The sequence below is a fragment of the Crocuta crocuta genome, unplaced genomic scaffold, assembly GCF_008692635.1.
Source record: "Crocuta crocuta isolate KB4526 unplaced genomic scaffold, BGI_CrCroc_1.0 scaffold87, whole genome shotgun sequence".
NCBI classification, from domain to species: domain Eukaryota; kingdom Metazoa; phylum Chordata; class Mammalia; order Carnivora; family Hyaenidae; genus Crocuta; species Crocuta crocuta.
In genome coordinates this window covers 2,677,422-2,692,860 of record NW_027532166.1, presented here as the reverse complement: position 1 = coordinate 2,692,860, position 15,439 = coordinate 2,677,422, and the positions used below count along the sequence as shown (strand labels likewise).

The following is a 15,439-nucleotide window of genomic DNA, read 5'->3' as shown; positions in this document are numbered from 1 at the left end:
CCAATAATGAAGCAACAGAAAGAGAAATCCAGAAACTGATCCCATTCACAATTGCACAAAAAACATAAAATACCAAGGAATAAACCTAACCAAAGATATGAGATCTGTATGATAAAAACTATAGAAAACTTATGAAGGAAATTGAAGAAGACACAAAGAAATGGCAAAACATTCCATGATCATGGATTGGAAGAATACTGTTAAAATGTCATTACTACCCAAAGCAATCTACACATTCAATGCAATCCCAATCAAAATTGCACCAGCATTCTTCTCAAACCTAGAACAAACTATCCTAATATTTGTATGGAACCACAAAAGACACCAGATAGCCAAAATAATACTGACGAAGAAAACCAAAATGGGAGGCATCACCATCCCAGACTTTAGCCTCTACTACAAAGCTGTAATCATCAAGACGGGATGGTATTGGCACAAAACAAACACATAGACCAATGGAACAGGATAGAGAACTCAGAATTGGACCCACCGTTGTATGGCCAACTAATCTTGGACAAAGCAGGAAAGAGTATCCAATGGAAAAAAGACAGCCTCTTTAACAGACGGTGCTGGGAGAACTAGACAGCAACATGCAGAAGAATGAAACTAGATCACTTTCTCACACCATACACAAAAATAAACTCAAAATGGATAAAGGACCTGAATGTGAGATAGGAAAGTATCAAAACCCTAGAGGAAAAAGCAGGAAACAACCTCCCTGACCTCAACTGCAGCAAACTCTTACTTGACACATCCCTAAAGGCAAGGGAATCAAGAGCAAAAATGAACTACTGGGACCTCATCAAGATAAAAAGCTTCTGCACAGCAAAGGAAACAATCCATAAAACTAATAGGCAACTGACGGAATGGGAAAAGATAGTTGCAAATGACATATCACATAAGGGGCTAGTATCCAAAATCTATAAGGAACTCACCAAACTCCACACCCAAAAAAAAATCCAGTGAAGAAATGGGCAGAAGTCATGAACAGACACTTCTCCAAAGAGGACATCCAGATGGCCAACAGACACATGAAATGATGCTCAGCGTCCCTCATCATCAGGGAAATACAAATCAAAACCACACTGAGATACCACCTCATGCCAGTCAGAGTGGCTAAGGTGAACAAATCAGGAGACCCTAGGTGCTGGCAAGGATGTGGAGAAACAGGCACCCTCCTACACTGCTGGTGTGAATGTAAACTGGTACAGCCCCTCTGAAAACAGTGTGAAGGTTCCTCAAAAAATTAACAATAGAACTCCCCTATGACCCAGCAATAGCCCTAGGAATTTACCCAAGGGATACAGAAGTGCTGATGCCTAGAAGCACATGTACACCAATGTTCATAGGAGCACTTTCAACAATAGCCAAATCATGGAAAGAGCCTAAGTGTCCATCAACGGATGAATGGATCAAGAAGATGTGGTTTATCTATACAATGGAATACTACATGGCAACGAGAAAGAATGAGATCTGGCCATGTGTAGCAACATGAATGGAACTTGAGGGTGTTATGCTGAGCAAAATAAGTCAGGCAGAAAAAGACAGATACCATATGCTTCCACTTATAGGAGGATTAGGAGAAACTTAAAGGAAGACCATGGTGGAGGAGAAGGGGAAAAACAGTTGGGGAGAGGGAGGGAGGCAAACCATCAGAGACTCTTGAATGCTGAGAGCAAACTGAGGGCTGATAGGGGAGGACAGGGATAGGGTGTTGATAGACATGGAGGAGGGCACTTGTTGGGATGAGCACTGGGTGTTATATGGAATCCAACTTGACAATAAACTATGAAAGAAAATAAACTGCTAAGGAAAAGAAAACAAAATATTCATGTTAATTCCCTTCCACTTTTATGCTATGTTACCATTATTTTATGGCAGCTAAAAAGCTTCTCATGATATTTTTCTCAAACTACCCAACCAATAATATTAAGATCTTTAAAAAAAAGAACTCATGAACTGAATAATAAGAAACTAGAACATAAGAAATGTAAATGTTTTCGTTGCGTGTTTCTGATTTAAGATTCCCTTCTTGACTTTGATTTAAAGATTCACAAAGAGCTAGCAGTTCAGTTAGCCACTGCTTTACTTTGGTTGTTTTTATTCTTATGATTATTATTATCATTATCTTTAATAAATGGGTACAGGATTACTAGTTGCAAGACCTAGATTCTAAATTTAGCCCCGTGTCTTATGACTACTATAGGCAAAGGAGTTAACATCTCCAAGGACAGCAAAAACTAACAAATAACAAATATGGGGTAGGTATTATTCATTTGTATTCTTAGTATGAGTATTCCTTTATGACATACATCCCATTGGTAGGGCTTGTTATACAGCTAAGTTCATGGATTTATTTAGTTTTTCTTCAAGATACTACATAAACATTATAGAATCCTCTCTGCTAGGCTTACAGAAAAAGCGGTCTGCTGGTAGATGGGTATCTGAACACATTCCTTTTTTTAGCTCCATGAAGAGAAGACAATCCAAGGCCAGCTTTTGACACCAGGTGAAATTAGGTGGGTTGGTAGTCTCTCCAACCCAACAAGTCAATACTGGTGAAATGATTCATAGGATGTTTTGAAGTACAGAAAGCCTAGGAAAAGACATACCTCAATCTAGACCACTGTTGGTCTCAAGTGATACTAAAATTAGATGTGATTGAAAGAGATCATAGCCAAGTTTATAGTTAGCCTGGTATCTGTTAGATAATACTCGTGGGTGCTAATAATTCTTCCTTTTAAAAGGAATAGGCAACTGCAAGAATACCTTTGACTTAAATACATCTCCATATCAATGATAGGTGCCAGAATTCTTGGAAGGGTAATTAAATAAAGGTGTAAATAGATACCCTATAAAAAAATGTCTTAAGTCAACAGAAAGCTTTAAGAAAGAGTCGTATAGAGATGGACAAGTAACAGCTGCTTCTGGGTCATCATTAGTATCCAGGAGAAGATTCCAGGGATGAGTTTCACATGACTCACAGCTGGTAAGCCCTCTACCCAACCTGAGTGGTAGCAGCAGAAGTCTCCACAGAATTCATAAAAGATATTGTAAGCAGCCACTTCTATTCGGCTGGAATCATAACTTTTCAGAGGCTGGGCTAAAACTGTTAACCAGCGTAGCATGGATGTGTTATATTGTGATCTAAGGACATGTGGGTTATACTACATATACTAAAGAAATACAGGACTAAATTGAGCTTATAAAGTATGCTTTTATCCAAGTTATAAGTCCAGAACCTCCTCTAAAAATGAAGTGAAGGAAGCACTTTATTTACATTTCCCAATACTCTTGCCTTTTCAAATTATAGCATGGGTTCTTTAACCTCGAATGGCAGGTTACTTCAGACACTGCAGACAAAAATAATAAATATATTTGATAATCATTATCTGAATAAATTTCTACCATGGCATTCTGGCCCATTCAAGGTTTAAACTAAAAAAAACACAGTAATTCTTTCTCCTTATGGATGTGTTGATTTCAAATTAGGTCCCCCTGAAGGTCAAGAAGTGATTACCCATTGCGTTCTCCAAAGACACATCAACTTTGTCCCCTATCTGTATTAGTCAGTAATCTAGCACTTGAAAATGCAGATTGGTGTGGATTTAATGGCTTTAGAAGTTACTTATCACATATATAGGGAAGAACATTGTCACCTTCTAAGACATTCACCAATCATTAAAAACAAAAAAAATATCAATGAGCATTCTTTTTTTTTTTAACGTAGAGATTTGATTTTGCTTATTAAACCCATTGGTTTAAAGGCAAATCCAGGTATCTGGTTCTGTCTCAAAAATATTTCTGGTAACTTTGACAGCAACTCTCAAAAGCATTTCATTGAAACACAGAAAATTGGGGAAAAAATATTTCAGAAATGTCTGTATTACAAATTAGATCAGTAAGTTTTGAGGATCCGCAATTATGTTTCCTACATTTCCAAATGTAAGGAAATTGCCCCACAAATGGGAAAAATCAAAACAAACTTGGGAGCTTCACTGACGTGGGCATGCCTTGGAATTGTGATGTAAACTGACTTTGAAATCCTGAATCAAGCACAAAAGAGAAATCTGGTCATGACTTAGGACAAGTAGTACATAACAATACCTAGCGGCTATTTTAATTATAGAATTTAGAATTATTTTAGGAAATAAGGCAAAGTTTCAAATTAAGGAATTTTAATTTATTTAAAATTAATGAATTTTAATTGAAATTTAAATTCAAATTAATTTAAATATATTTAAATTAAAATTAAGAAAAGTAGCTTAAGGCAAACCAGGGATTGATAGTATCAATATGAAAAATCACAAGTTTATTAATAGTTCTTTTGTAAAGGTAGGGTATTGATTATATTCAGTAAAAGTCTAGTTCATCATTCTAAGTGCCTAAAAGGAAAGCATTAACTTTGGTCTAGAAATCTGCTATGAAAATTGGGGAAGGAATACTCAATTATAGTATTATATAGCATTCTCTCTTTGAAATGGGGGCCTAACCATTTTAAAAAATCATTTCTTTCAAAATAAACAAATGATTAGTCATGATCATAAAATATAAGCAGAACACCAACTAATGAGTCTGATAGTTTTTCTTCTCTGGTGCTTATGAGTTTTAGCAATAATTTGCTAAATTTATGCACAGTGAAAATACGATTCCTGATTGCAGCACTTTCGGGGTTTGGTGTCTGTTAAACAGCACTTTAAAATTCCTTTCCTATCTGAACAGTAGAACAGGGTATATAAACTATCATATAGTTTATATATATAAACTTCTAAAAGAAGTTCCAGCCTTCACATCTTTATGAACAAAATATGTTTTTTTAAAAAAATTTTTAATGTTTATTTATTTTTGAGAGAGAGACAGAGTGTGGAGTAGAGGGGCAGAGAAAGAGGAAGACAGAATCCGAAGCAGGCTCCAGGCTTTGAGTTGTCAGCACAGAGCCTGATGCGGGGCTCAAACTCACGGATTTGAGACATAACCTGAGCCAAAGTTGGTCGTTTAACCAACTGAGCAGCCCTGGTGCCCTAAAATACTACTTTTTACAATAAAATTTGTAAGCATGATTATAGAACGTTAACATATAAAATTTACATTTTATTTTAAATCTGATTAATACAAAATATAAAAGCTGAACCTGAATTCAAAATCTACAATTCAAAATCTAACAATGATGTGTCTTTGAATCTTACACTACTTAGTTCTAAAGGAAACTCTTCTTTTATAATTCTAAGCACTAACAATTTTAATTTTATAACAACTGTTCTAAAATGAAACTTCTTTCACAGATAGAACAAATACGCTATTTTTAAACAAATGTTCAAAATAATTTTTCTTATGTCACACATATACAAAATAAAAAGAACCAACTGTATGCTTAACACTTTTTAAGACCATTCAAACAAAAATACAATTACAATGTAATACCTTCTAACTATGGAATTTCCTAAAATTAGCAAAGTAGAGAAATGAAGTTCTCTGGATGTTCTGAAATAAAACATGTGACCTCAAATCTTCAGTGTTATTACAAATATTGAGTTCTTTAGATGTTGAAAGTCTAGAGCAAGTATGAGGTGTGTTTGTGTGCATGCATGTGTTTGTACAACCTATGTGCATGCCATGAATTATCTCTTAAATACCTGTAGTTTTCCACTGTGTTGGGGGACTAGTCTATGAGTGAATCAAATAATTTGCAAAAATAAGCCAAAAAATTGCCAAAATAAACCAGTGTACCTAAAAATGACTGTGAAAGCATTTATGATTCAGTCTACCATGTCCTTGGGATCATACAGTCGTATAAATCAAGAAGACCTCACTGAACATTAACAAGATTTTTTTCTCTCTCTAGACTGGAAAAATGCTTGGTCTTTTTCTTGTAAACTGGTGCAGAAAATGTGAGCCCTGAAAAAGATGCATTTGCAGAAGAGACAGGATTTCAGTAGATAGGCAAGGGGAGAAATTCACAGGTATGGAGGTACATCTAAAGGGTTTCAGGTGTGCCCTGGCCAAGTCACAATGTTGCCCCCAGTGCCTCCAAATCAATCATTTGCCTTGGAGCAACAAGGATATTATACAATGCACTAAATTCAGGACCCAGAAGCTCTAAAGTTTTATTAAAAATTTATGAGACCTCTGGATACCATCTCTGGGCATAATAACTACTAGGGTTACAGCAAAGAAGGTAGTATTTGAGCCTGATTAAAAAAACATATTATTTGTCTGGAATTAAGAACTAAGGGAAGAAAAAGAATTCAACTGAAGATAGCCTGCACAGTGCTTACAATGACAAGATGAAACTCCTCCAGGAGAAAGACTGGTAGTTAAGCTGCAGAAAGGTTATTATTACAAGAAATAATAAGGATACAAGGACAAAATTTTCGATTCCTAAGAAATGGCATTACAGCATCAATGAGTAGTACATAGATGACTAAAGTGAAAGTAGAAGAGTTTCAAAAGTAGGTTTATTTCTACTCTAGGAAAAAAATGGTCCCAGGAAGACTTTAAAGCTGAATCTTTATTTACTATAACTTAGTTTAGATTAATGGACATAGAACTGACTATAAGATGATATTATTTAACAAAAACAATTAAGTTATAACTCACCAAAATGTATAGGGAGGCCTGATTCAAAATAAACATACAGTAATAAAAGAAATTTCCTAGGTACGAATAACTGGTTAGAAAANATCATCTTTAAAAAGAACTATTACAGGCCTATAATAGGAAAATACCAAACCTTTACTGTAAAAGATCTCTTAAATAAAAAAAGTTGTATCAAGTTCATCAACTGGAAGAAATGATATTGGAAAGATATCATTCTAAAATTATTTTATAGGTTGAGTATAATTCAAATAAAAATCACCAAATTAGTTGACAAGGTGATCCTGAAGTTTACTTGGAATAACAGAAAATTAAAGGCTAAGAACACTAAAACAAACCAAAATGAAATGAAAAGTAGAAAGAAATTAGGGTGAAATTTATTTCACTAGATATTTTAAAAATATTATAAAGCCACAATAATTAAAATTCTGACTCAACAAGCAACAGATATTGATAAAACCAAATACAAGTTCAGAAACTAAGACATTCATACATAATGAGACATACATTGAAACGGTATCAAGATCAGTGGATAAAGAATTATTTGATAAGTGGTGCTGGGATAATTAGATAATCATTTAAGTCATTTAAAAATATATACGTGAAAACTCTACCTTTCAACATAAATCAAAATAAACTAAAGATAGGTATGATGTAAAAGGTAACATTAAAAAAAGTTTTAAATGTAGGTGTCTATTCTTGAAAGCCAAGAATGACTTGTAAGCATAAAGGAAATGAGAAAATCATAAAGGGAAACACAAGGCAAGAAACTTAAAAATAGTTTTCTTTATTTAAAAAAAATTTAAGTGAAATGAAAATTTGCCACAAATCTGACAAAGATTCTATATAAAGCATAGAATGACTCATACAAACCAATGAATGAAAAGATAAGCTCAAAAACAAGTGCGTATGTCACTTAAACAATTCACAGAAGAAAAATACCAATAGCTAATAAAGTTATTAAAAAACCTCAACCACTCTAGTAATTAAAGAAAATAAAGTCAAAATTAAAAAAAATCCACCTACGCATGTGTCCAAGTTATGTAAAGTGGCAATTCTCCATGTTGGTTGGGGTGGGCAGAAAGGCTGCCTTCATTCAGTGCTCTAAAATGCATCATAGCAAGAGCTATCAGGAGCTTTCAACAGTCATTGACCAGGAATTTGTTCCATGAAAAACAGAAATGTGGAGAAATTAATAATGGAAAGATGTTTTTCAGAGCATTATATATTGGAAAAAAAAGAGGAAAGAGATGAGCAACATTTAGGGAATGAGTAAATACAGTAAAATATCACATAATCCATAAGATAATGCTTTGGAATAACAGTTACTGCAGAAAATGCTGGTGAAATGTTATAAAAGTAGGATCTACAACTCAGTAAACACTGACACTATTTGGTGAAAAGAAATAAGAGTATTAAATAAGAATTAAAGAGAAGAAAGGAAAGAGAGGAAAGTAAAAAAGGAAGAAGGGGGAAGGATGGAGGGGGGAGAAAGGAAAGAAAGAAGAAAAGAGAGAAAAAGGGAGAAAGGAGAGAACAAGAATAATAAAAAGATGTCTGGGTAGGGAACCACCCAAATGTTCCTGGTGATTATTCTGCTAATTTTATTTTCTCCTACACATCCATACTTTTGCAAATTCTCCGCTGTGGCCATGTTATTTTTATAGCCAGGAAAACATGATTATTATTTAAAAGACTTTTAAGGATAGGAAATCTATCATGCTGTATCCCTATCAGTCCAAAAAAGAATTGGACCCTGAGAATATTTGCAGACAGGGAGAGTTAAAATAATGAGAGGTTGGCTATACTCCCAGGATGCCAAACCAATAGGTTAGCTTAATTAATTTGAGGAGTAAAGTTTGTTTTTGCTTCCTAGAGACCCGCCGCTGTGGTTGAAATGAAGGCAAGGTCCAATAAGTGCCATATCATCAATATTTCTAGAAATGGTCTAAAGGTTAACGGAACTATTTCTTTGGTCCTCCTATCCTGACAGGGATGCTGAAATCCTATTGTGGTACTGATAAATCTTGGCTGCTACAGGAAAAAGGTCCTCCCCATTTGTCTTGCACACACCCAAAACGTGACATACTTTGGTTTTCTTCCTGTCCTTAAGTAGTAAATGTGAAACAGTATCAGTTGGACTACTTTACATCTTTAAAAAATGATCTGAAGAAAATACTATTTTTCCCAGGATCAATTTTCAAGCTTAAAGATATTCCAAATGTGGCCCTCTTCATCTACCCATTGTCTTGAGCCTGCTTATTAACACTCCCATTCAAATGTTAAGGGAAAGGAAATTTGGGGTATCTTTCCTGCCCTATTAAAAATCATACTTGGGGAAAGAGTTTAATAAAGATACAATAACTGAAATTGAGAAATTCTGTCTGCAAAAATAAAATTTGTTTTGAACTTTGGAGAGCGGAAGTTGAATCTAATTAAGTACATTCAAGCATCTTGTGTGTATCATGCTGGATGTAACATGGAATAGCAGCTTAACAAAAAGTTGTTGGCTGAATTGTTTTGTTGGCTGAATTGTTTTCTTTATCTATGCTATTCTTCTTCCCATGATGGGAATTCATAAATAGGAGGTAATTAGAATGCATGACAGCACAGATCACATCTACCAAATGACAAATTCTGGTCACCTTTAGGTAATATTTCACCCAGTAAGCCAGCTGAGTTGACAAAACAAAAGGTCATTCTTTAAAAAGTTAAAGAAACAAATAAACTGCTTCATATAAATGCACACCTGTCATTAGGATAAAAAAAAATCAGTGGTGGTATCTGGGCCAGCCGTTTTACATATATTTTTACTAGGTACCTGTAATGTGTACCATTAAGCTATAATCAGAATTGTTACTATCTGTTATTAGGAGGGTATATTTTAGTTTGTCCTTGGTCAAATGACAGGTTTTTAACTCTTACAAAACCCACAATAATGTTCGGCATTTACCAATCTCAAAGAGCGTAGCCCTATTTTTAAATCTAAACCTATTTTAACTTCTATCATTTGAATACAATTTATATCGAGTTGCTTGCTACTTTACAAAATACTATCACATTTCACATAGGTAATTCTGAGTTAGAAGGATCTAAGAAAGAATTCCCTGAGCTTAGATCTGCAGCTGACCTCTGCTTTTCTACACCCTTAGAGTTGAAGTTTAGAAGGACGTGATATCAGAGCTGGAGATATATTCTTGAGTTCTTAATTTTTTAATTTCACATTCAAAAGAAATGGCAGTGGCCTGTGCCACTGTGCACAGGTCATTTCTTTTGACAGAACGGAAATGGGAAGAGACTCATAAATATTTTTGAAACCTCCCCAGTATGGCACACCAGGACATGTGATCAATTGATCCTCATGCTTTGATATGTTACAGCGGAACTTTCAGAAATGACTTACTGGGTTGTACATCTGATTGAACAACTGCTCAGCTTGCTACATTGCAAAGTTGGGGAGGCATTGAAGCACAGACAGGGAAAGAAGGAAAGATCCAGAAAAACAGCATTAGCTCAACAAATCCAGTGCATTTGCACAGACAAACTGGTCATTAAAAAAGAAGAAATTTCAGTTTCTAAACATTCCACAGTGAAAGTGAGAGGCTCTAGGGAAATAGAAATGTTGACTTTGGCTCCTAAAAAAGAATAGCTGGAATAAGAAATTTAAGGTTTGTGTTACTTTCCCTTTCTCAAGTTAAATAACCCATGAAATAAAGAAAGCTGTCCACTTTTGATGATACATGAAGTGCTGGCCTCTAGCAATGAATCAGAAGAAGTACTTTTGGCCAAGCCTGCAATTTATTACCTGAACTTCAAAGATGGTAATAATAAAAGATTAATTAAATCTTTATCATTGAATTTATAGCTCTCTTTTTATATTAACACAAGCCTAAAGTTTCTATTCAGTCTAACTTTATAAATTATATAGATCAGCAAACAGCAGGTTAGCAATAGCAAATATCAGTAAGCAAGACATTACAGGATTAACAGTGAATGGGAGAAGAAAAAAATTAAGTCAGCAGGAAGAATAAGGAAATCAAAATACAGTATTATCCATTGCCCATTACCAACTTCTACTATGAGTTCATTCATAATTAATAATAAATAGAATTTTTAGTGACTATCCTATTATGTTCCAAGTGCTTACAGAATTTATAATGCTCTCCAGTCTTTTTTTGTGTAGAAGATTTAAATTTTGGTAGATTTAAATGTACTGAATATTATTTTAAATATCACTCCCAAGTTCTATTTCTTAAATACCTGCATCATTAACTTCCAGCTCAATGTCAAGGTGTAGAAGATGAAATATTGTAAGAAATTTCACTTTGCTTTAAGCTGAGACATGTATGTGTCTTTGAAGAGCCTGAATTTTTTGTTTGTTCAACTTTGATGAAGTAAATAATAATTTTACCTTGATTAAAAAAACCCACTCCCCTCAAAGATGATATTAATTGGAAAATTACCAAATACCACAATTTATAACATTTTGAATCATTCTTAATTGATTACTAGACATATAAGGTAAACTTACTTCTACATACTGAACACCATATATTCTTGAAAGACAAAATTATCCACATGTCACTAATCAGGTTCTTCTCAACCCCTGGGTGTCTATTTAGGATTAATGAACGCATTGATTTGTAAAGATTGCTCATAACTAGTTGTTGTACATTATGTGGTTAATATCATCTTATCAGCCTCACAAATATCAGTAAAACTTTCCTCACACATGATGTTATTGTTTTTAAGAGGTGAGATGCAATGTGTAAGGACTAGTTCCTTTTCTGCCTATAACCATTTTTCATCATGAAGTATTTGGAGACTCAAATTAACAGTACAGTAAAGCATTAAAAGTAACTATGCATGTAAATGTTCTCCATAAACTTTTATATAAAAACTCATCTTACCAATGTCAAGAATTGTTCCAAAGACAAAAAATACATTTAAATCACAATTTGGATCCCACTGTAATTGGCAGACAAGGTTTCTGTTCAGCTAAATACATCTACGATGTTATGTACATTTTATAGCAAAAATATCTGGAAGCTCACAAATCTTGAGCAAAATTCCATTGGGAATTCATGGTTTATTTATGACATAATAAAACTATTATGTTTTCAGCTTTCATTTAGTAACCCTTTATATTTTATTCACAAGTCACATACCCTTTTATTTATAAGGAGGCCCAGACACTCCTTAAGCTTTTATAGCTGCTTATTTTTCCATGAGTAAATGATGTGTTTATATGCATATTCACATACTGTTGGCTTATATTTTCAAATATTTCATGTAGATCTCAATTCTTTTTAAGGTGATGGGCAATTGAGGTTTTTACGGAACTATTTATTAGCAGAAATTAAAGACTACTAGGAAAAGCATTTTAAACTTTTGAATTTAGTTGATGCTAGAGAGCCAAAAATAACAAAATAGCATCTACAGGTTAGGTATGAAAATATTTAAATTATAATTACCTTATTTAATCTCACTGTACTATGCATTTAGGAGATAGCATAAGCAAACATTATTTATATACTTAGAAATAAGTTATCTTTCCATAAATTAATTAGGTCCTTTACAGCAAGACAACCATATTTGTTACTTTAATCCTGGTGACGGGAAAGCCTGGTAAAATATTGTCAGGAATAATGCTAAAATGTTTACAGGATTTGCTCTATGAACTTCAGCACGCAATGTCTACCTAAGAGTTTAGGAAATCACATGCTGTGAGTGATACTTTGGGCAAATCAGAGCTACCTTGAAAGAAACTAAATTGAAATGCATAAATGTTCTCTTTATATAGTCAAGTCATATATATGGAAACTGTAATATGTGAACCTCTTCCTTTTAACTAGTAGAGAGTTTCAAATTCCATAGCTGACTTACACTAAAAGGGAGCATGTTGAGCATGTATCTGCAGAATTAATATATACAGTGGCCTCATCTCCACAATAGCTACAAAGAGTTGATGAAGTTATCTTTCATGGCCAGGTCTAATTGAAGTCCTCCTTCTTTAGGAGTCAGCACAATGCAACTGAGGTAAGCTAATGCAAAGCAAGTTAATGAAGTTCTCTCTCAATTACCTTGAAGCCTGCCTTGTGGTCGCAAAACTGTTCATTAAATTAAAAGTACCTTTCATGAATTCATTTCTTGATATGTACATGCGCATATAACATATTATAGAACACATTTGTTATATGGGTCAAGAATGTATTATCATACACCCAAAATGCATAAATAGACAACTCAATTGCTACTTAAGCACTCTCAAATGGGCAATTTAAATTCTTGTGTTTATTGTTCAAGATTTCTGCTTAACTAGATACTGCTTGAAAAAAGTGAGATGATGAGCGGACAAGAAAAGCAGATTTTGCAATATAGAGTTTTTCTTGCTCTTTTGCTATAGAGGGATTTGGTCTCTATATTTATCTTTAGTTAAGGTGACTTTACTAGTGTGAAATTTCTTAGGACAATTTCCTAAAATTCTGTGGTAAACTGAACATTTCGGTTATGTATTGCATCATACAAAACAGTATATTCAATTTTTAAATATTCAGAATAATTTCTCCACAGATATATGATGCTTTAACATCCTTATCATCCACATCATATATTTTTATAACTTTAGCAAATAAATTCCCATTCCAGTGTGCTATACATTATATATAGTCAAACTTTATTGTATGCTTTGATTATTTAGATTCTTATCACTTTTGAATAAGTGTATAAGCTGTTAAAGGGAAACAAATTGCTTAAACTCATAAAGTTATGAGTTTTATGTGAACAATGAGTGCAGACATACCAAACAACACAGGGAAAAAGTCAAAGGAACGATGCATGACTGGAAATGTACTCCACAAAATGTCCAGGTCAGAGAAAACATGTTAATGCTGCAATGTAAAAAAACTGTTTTCTTTTCGAAAGTCTTCTACGTTCAACAAGCTTTCTAAGACATCAAGGTCATTTTTGGTTAAGTATAAATAGTCATCCCACAGATACTCTAGGGACTTTGACTATCTGGGCAGATTTTTAGAAATTTAATATTGTCAGATAAATTTTTACAAAGCTCCAATACATTAATTGGCCTACTTCTGAAAGTAATAAAAGCTTATCAATATAAATGAGGCCTCTGGATTCTTTGATTTGTTACAAACATTTCCATTTATCTTTTTTTTATTTTATTTTTTTATTTATTTCTGAGAGAGAGAGAGTGAGACAGCGTAAGCAGGGGAGGGTCAGCAAGAGAGTGAGATACAGAATCTGAAGCGGGCTCCAGGCTCTGAGCTAGCTGTCAGCACAGAGCCCGGTGCAGGGCTCAAACTCACGAATCGTGAGATCATGACCTGAGCCAAAGTCAGATGCTCAACCAACTGAGCCACCCAGGCACCACTCCATTTATCTTTTTTAAAGTTGAGATTTACCCATTGAGTAACAACTTGTTTTTATAATATTTTCTTACTTCCATTACTATTTTCATCTATTTTTCAAGTTTTTCAGACAGGAAACCTAAGATTTTTTTTAGGTTCCCTAACCAATTTCATGCAGACTTCTTAAAAGTGCCTAATTCTCTTATCAGCAGATAGTAAAAGATAAGGGGTTTGCTTCTTTGCAAAATATCTCTTCCTTTTCCATTTTATAAATTCATTGTAAAATTAGCATTTTTTTCTTGGACTTCACTTACCTTTTTTAACTGTGCTTCCAATTTGCTACATTCTTCTTTCTTTTGTTCAATGGCTATTTCTAGAGATTTTAATTTGGAGTCTCTTTTCAGCCCTGCTGAGGCTAATGAAGATGCATGTTCCTTGAGGTCAATTAAACTAGACTGAAAGGAAAGAACACTAGTGAGTAAAACACTGCAATTTCTACTAGTCTTCAATTTGAATACACTGATTCTATGCATAGCAATAAAGTATGCATTAGACAGAAAGGGTAAATATAGTCTTACTAAGGTAACAATAGCTGGCTCTGGCCAGGAAATTAAAATTGGCCAGCTTACAGAACCAAGCAGAATCTAAGTGTAATAGAATCAAATGTGACCAAATGGTGTGGTCAGTAAATGCATGTTTCACGTCTCAAAGTCATACTAATGATGTAAGTCCCAAGGTGGTCTTTGCATGTCATGGTAAAACAGATACCCTGAACCTTCCATTTACATTTATTGCTGTCAAGTCGCGCAGACTCTAAGACAAATATAAAAGAAAATACTGACTTTAATGCTTTCCCCCCTACCAAAGGACAAATCAAGTATAAAAGAAGCATCCTGTTTAGTTTTTATCAAATTCCATTTCTTTAACAGAAAAATAACCAATGGTTTTTAAAATATTTTCTGTAGAATCAAAGATAAAATTATTTTAAAATTTAGAGCAGATTTTATGTCCCAGTTCTTTGTAAATCCAAATTCAACAAATATAATGAAACCCCAACTCAGACATAGTTTTACCTAAGTTATTCCACTCATCAGTCATGCGCAGAAACCAAGAGCTCTCCTGGATAGTCTGAATTCTAAAATGTAAGGAAGTAAATACATGGAACATGTATATTATGTATACATGTATATTATGTATGTATATTATGGAACATAACTCTGCTGAGCTACAAAGGCCATATCTATCACCAAACTTGAACATAGATAGCAAAATCTAACTGTGACTAAAATATTCAGGGTTTACCCCAAATCAGGTCTTATATGTTTCCTTTATGGCCAAGTGCAGCACCTAGAAAGACACTAAGCACACAAGGGCCATTTAGTAAATGATGTTACCTAATATTTTGTGTTGGAGCTGCTTCCTGGACCTTGGAATAACCTTGTTAATAAAGACACCACCACCATAACTCAGCAAACAAC

General features: G+C 34.0%; 1 protein-coding gene across 1 annotated transcript in view; it reads right to left on the bottom strand.

Annotated features, from left to right (window-relative positions):
- ERC2 (ELKS/RAB6-interacting/CAST family member 2) overlaps positions 1-15,439 on the bottom strand; it is an 885,144-nt gene that overhangs the window by 471,060 nt on the left and 398,645 nt on the right. The window contains exon 9 of the mRNA XM_077776719.1: positions 14,276-14,416. Within this exon, the coding sequence (XP_077632845.1) occupies positions 14,276-14,416 (141 nt within the window). The remainder of the gene's footprint in view (positions 1-14,275; positions 14,417-15,439) is intronic.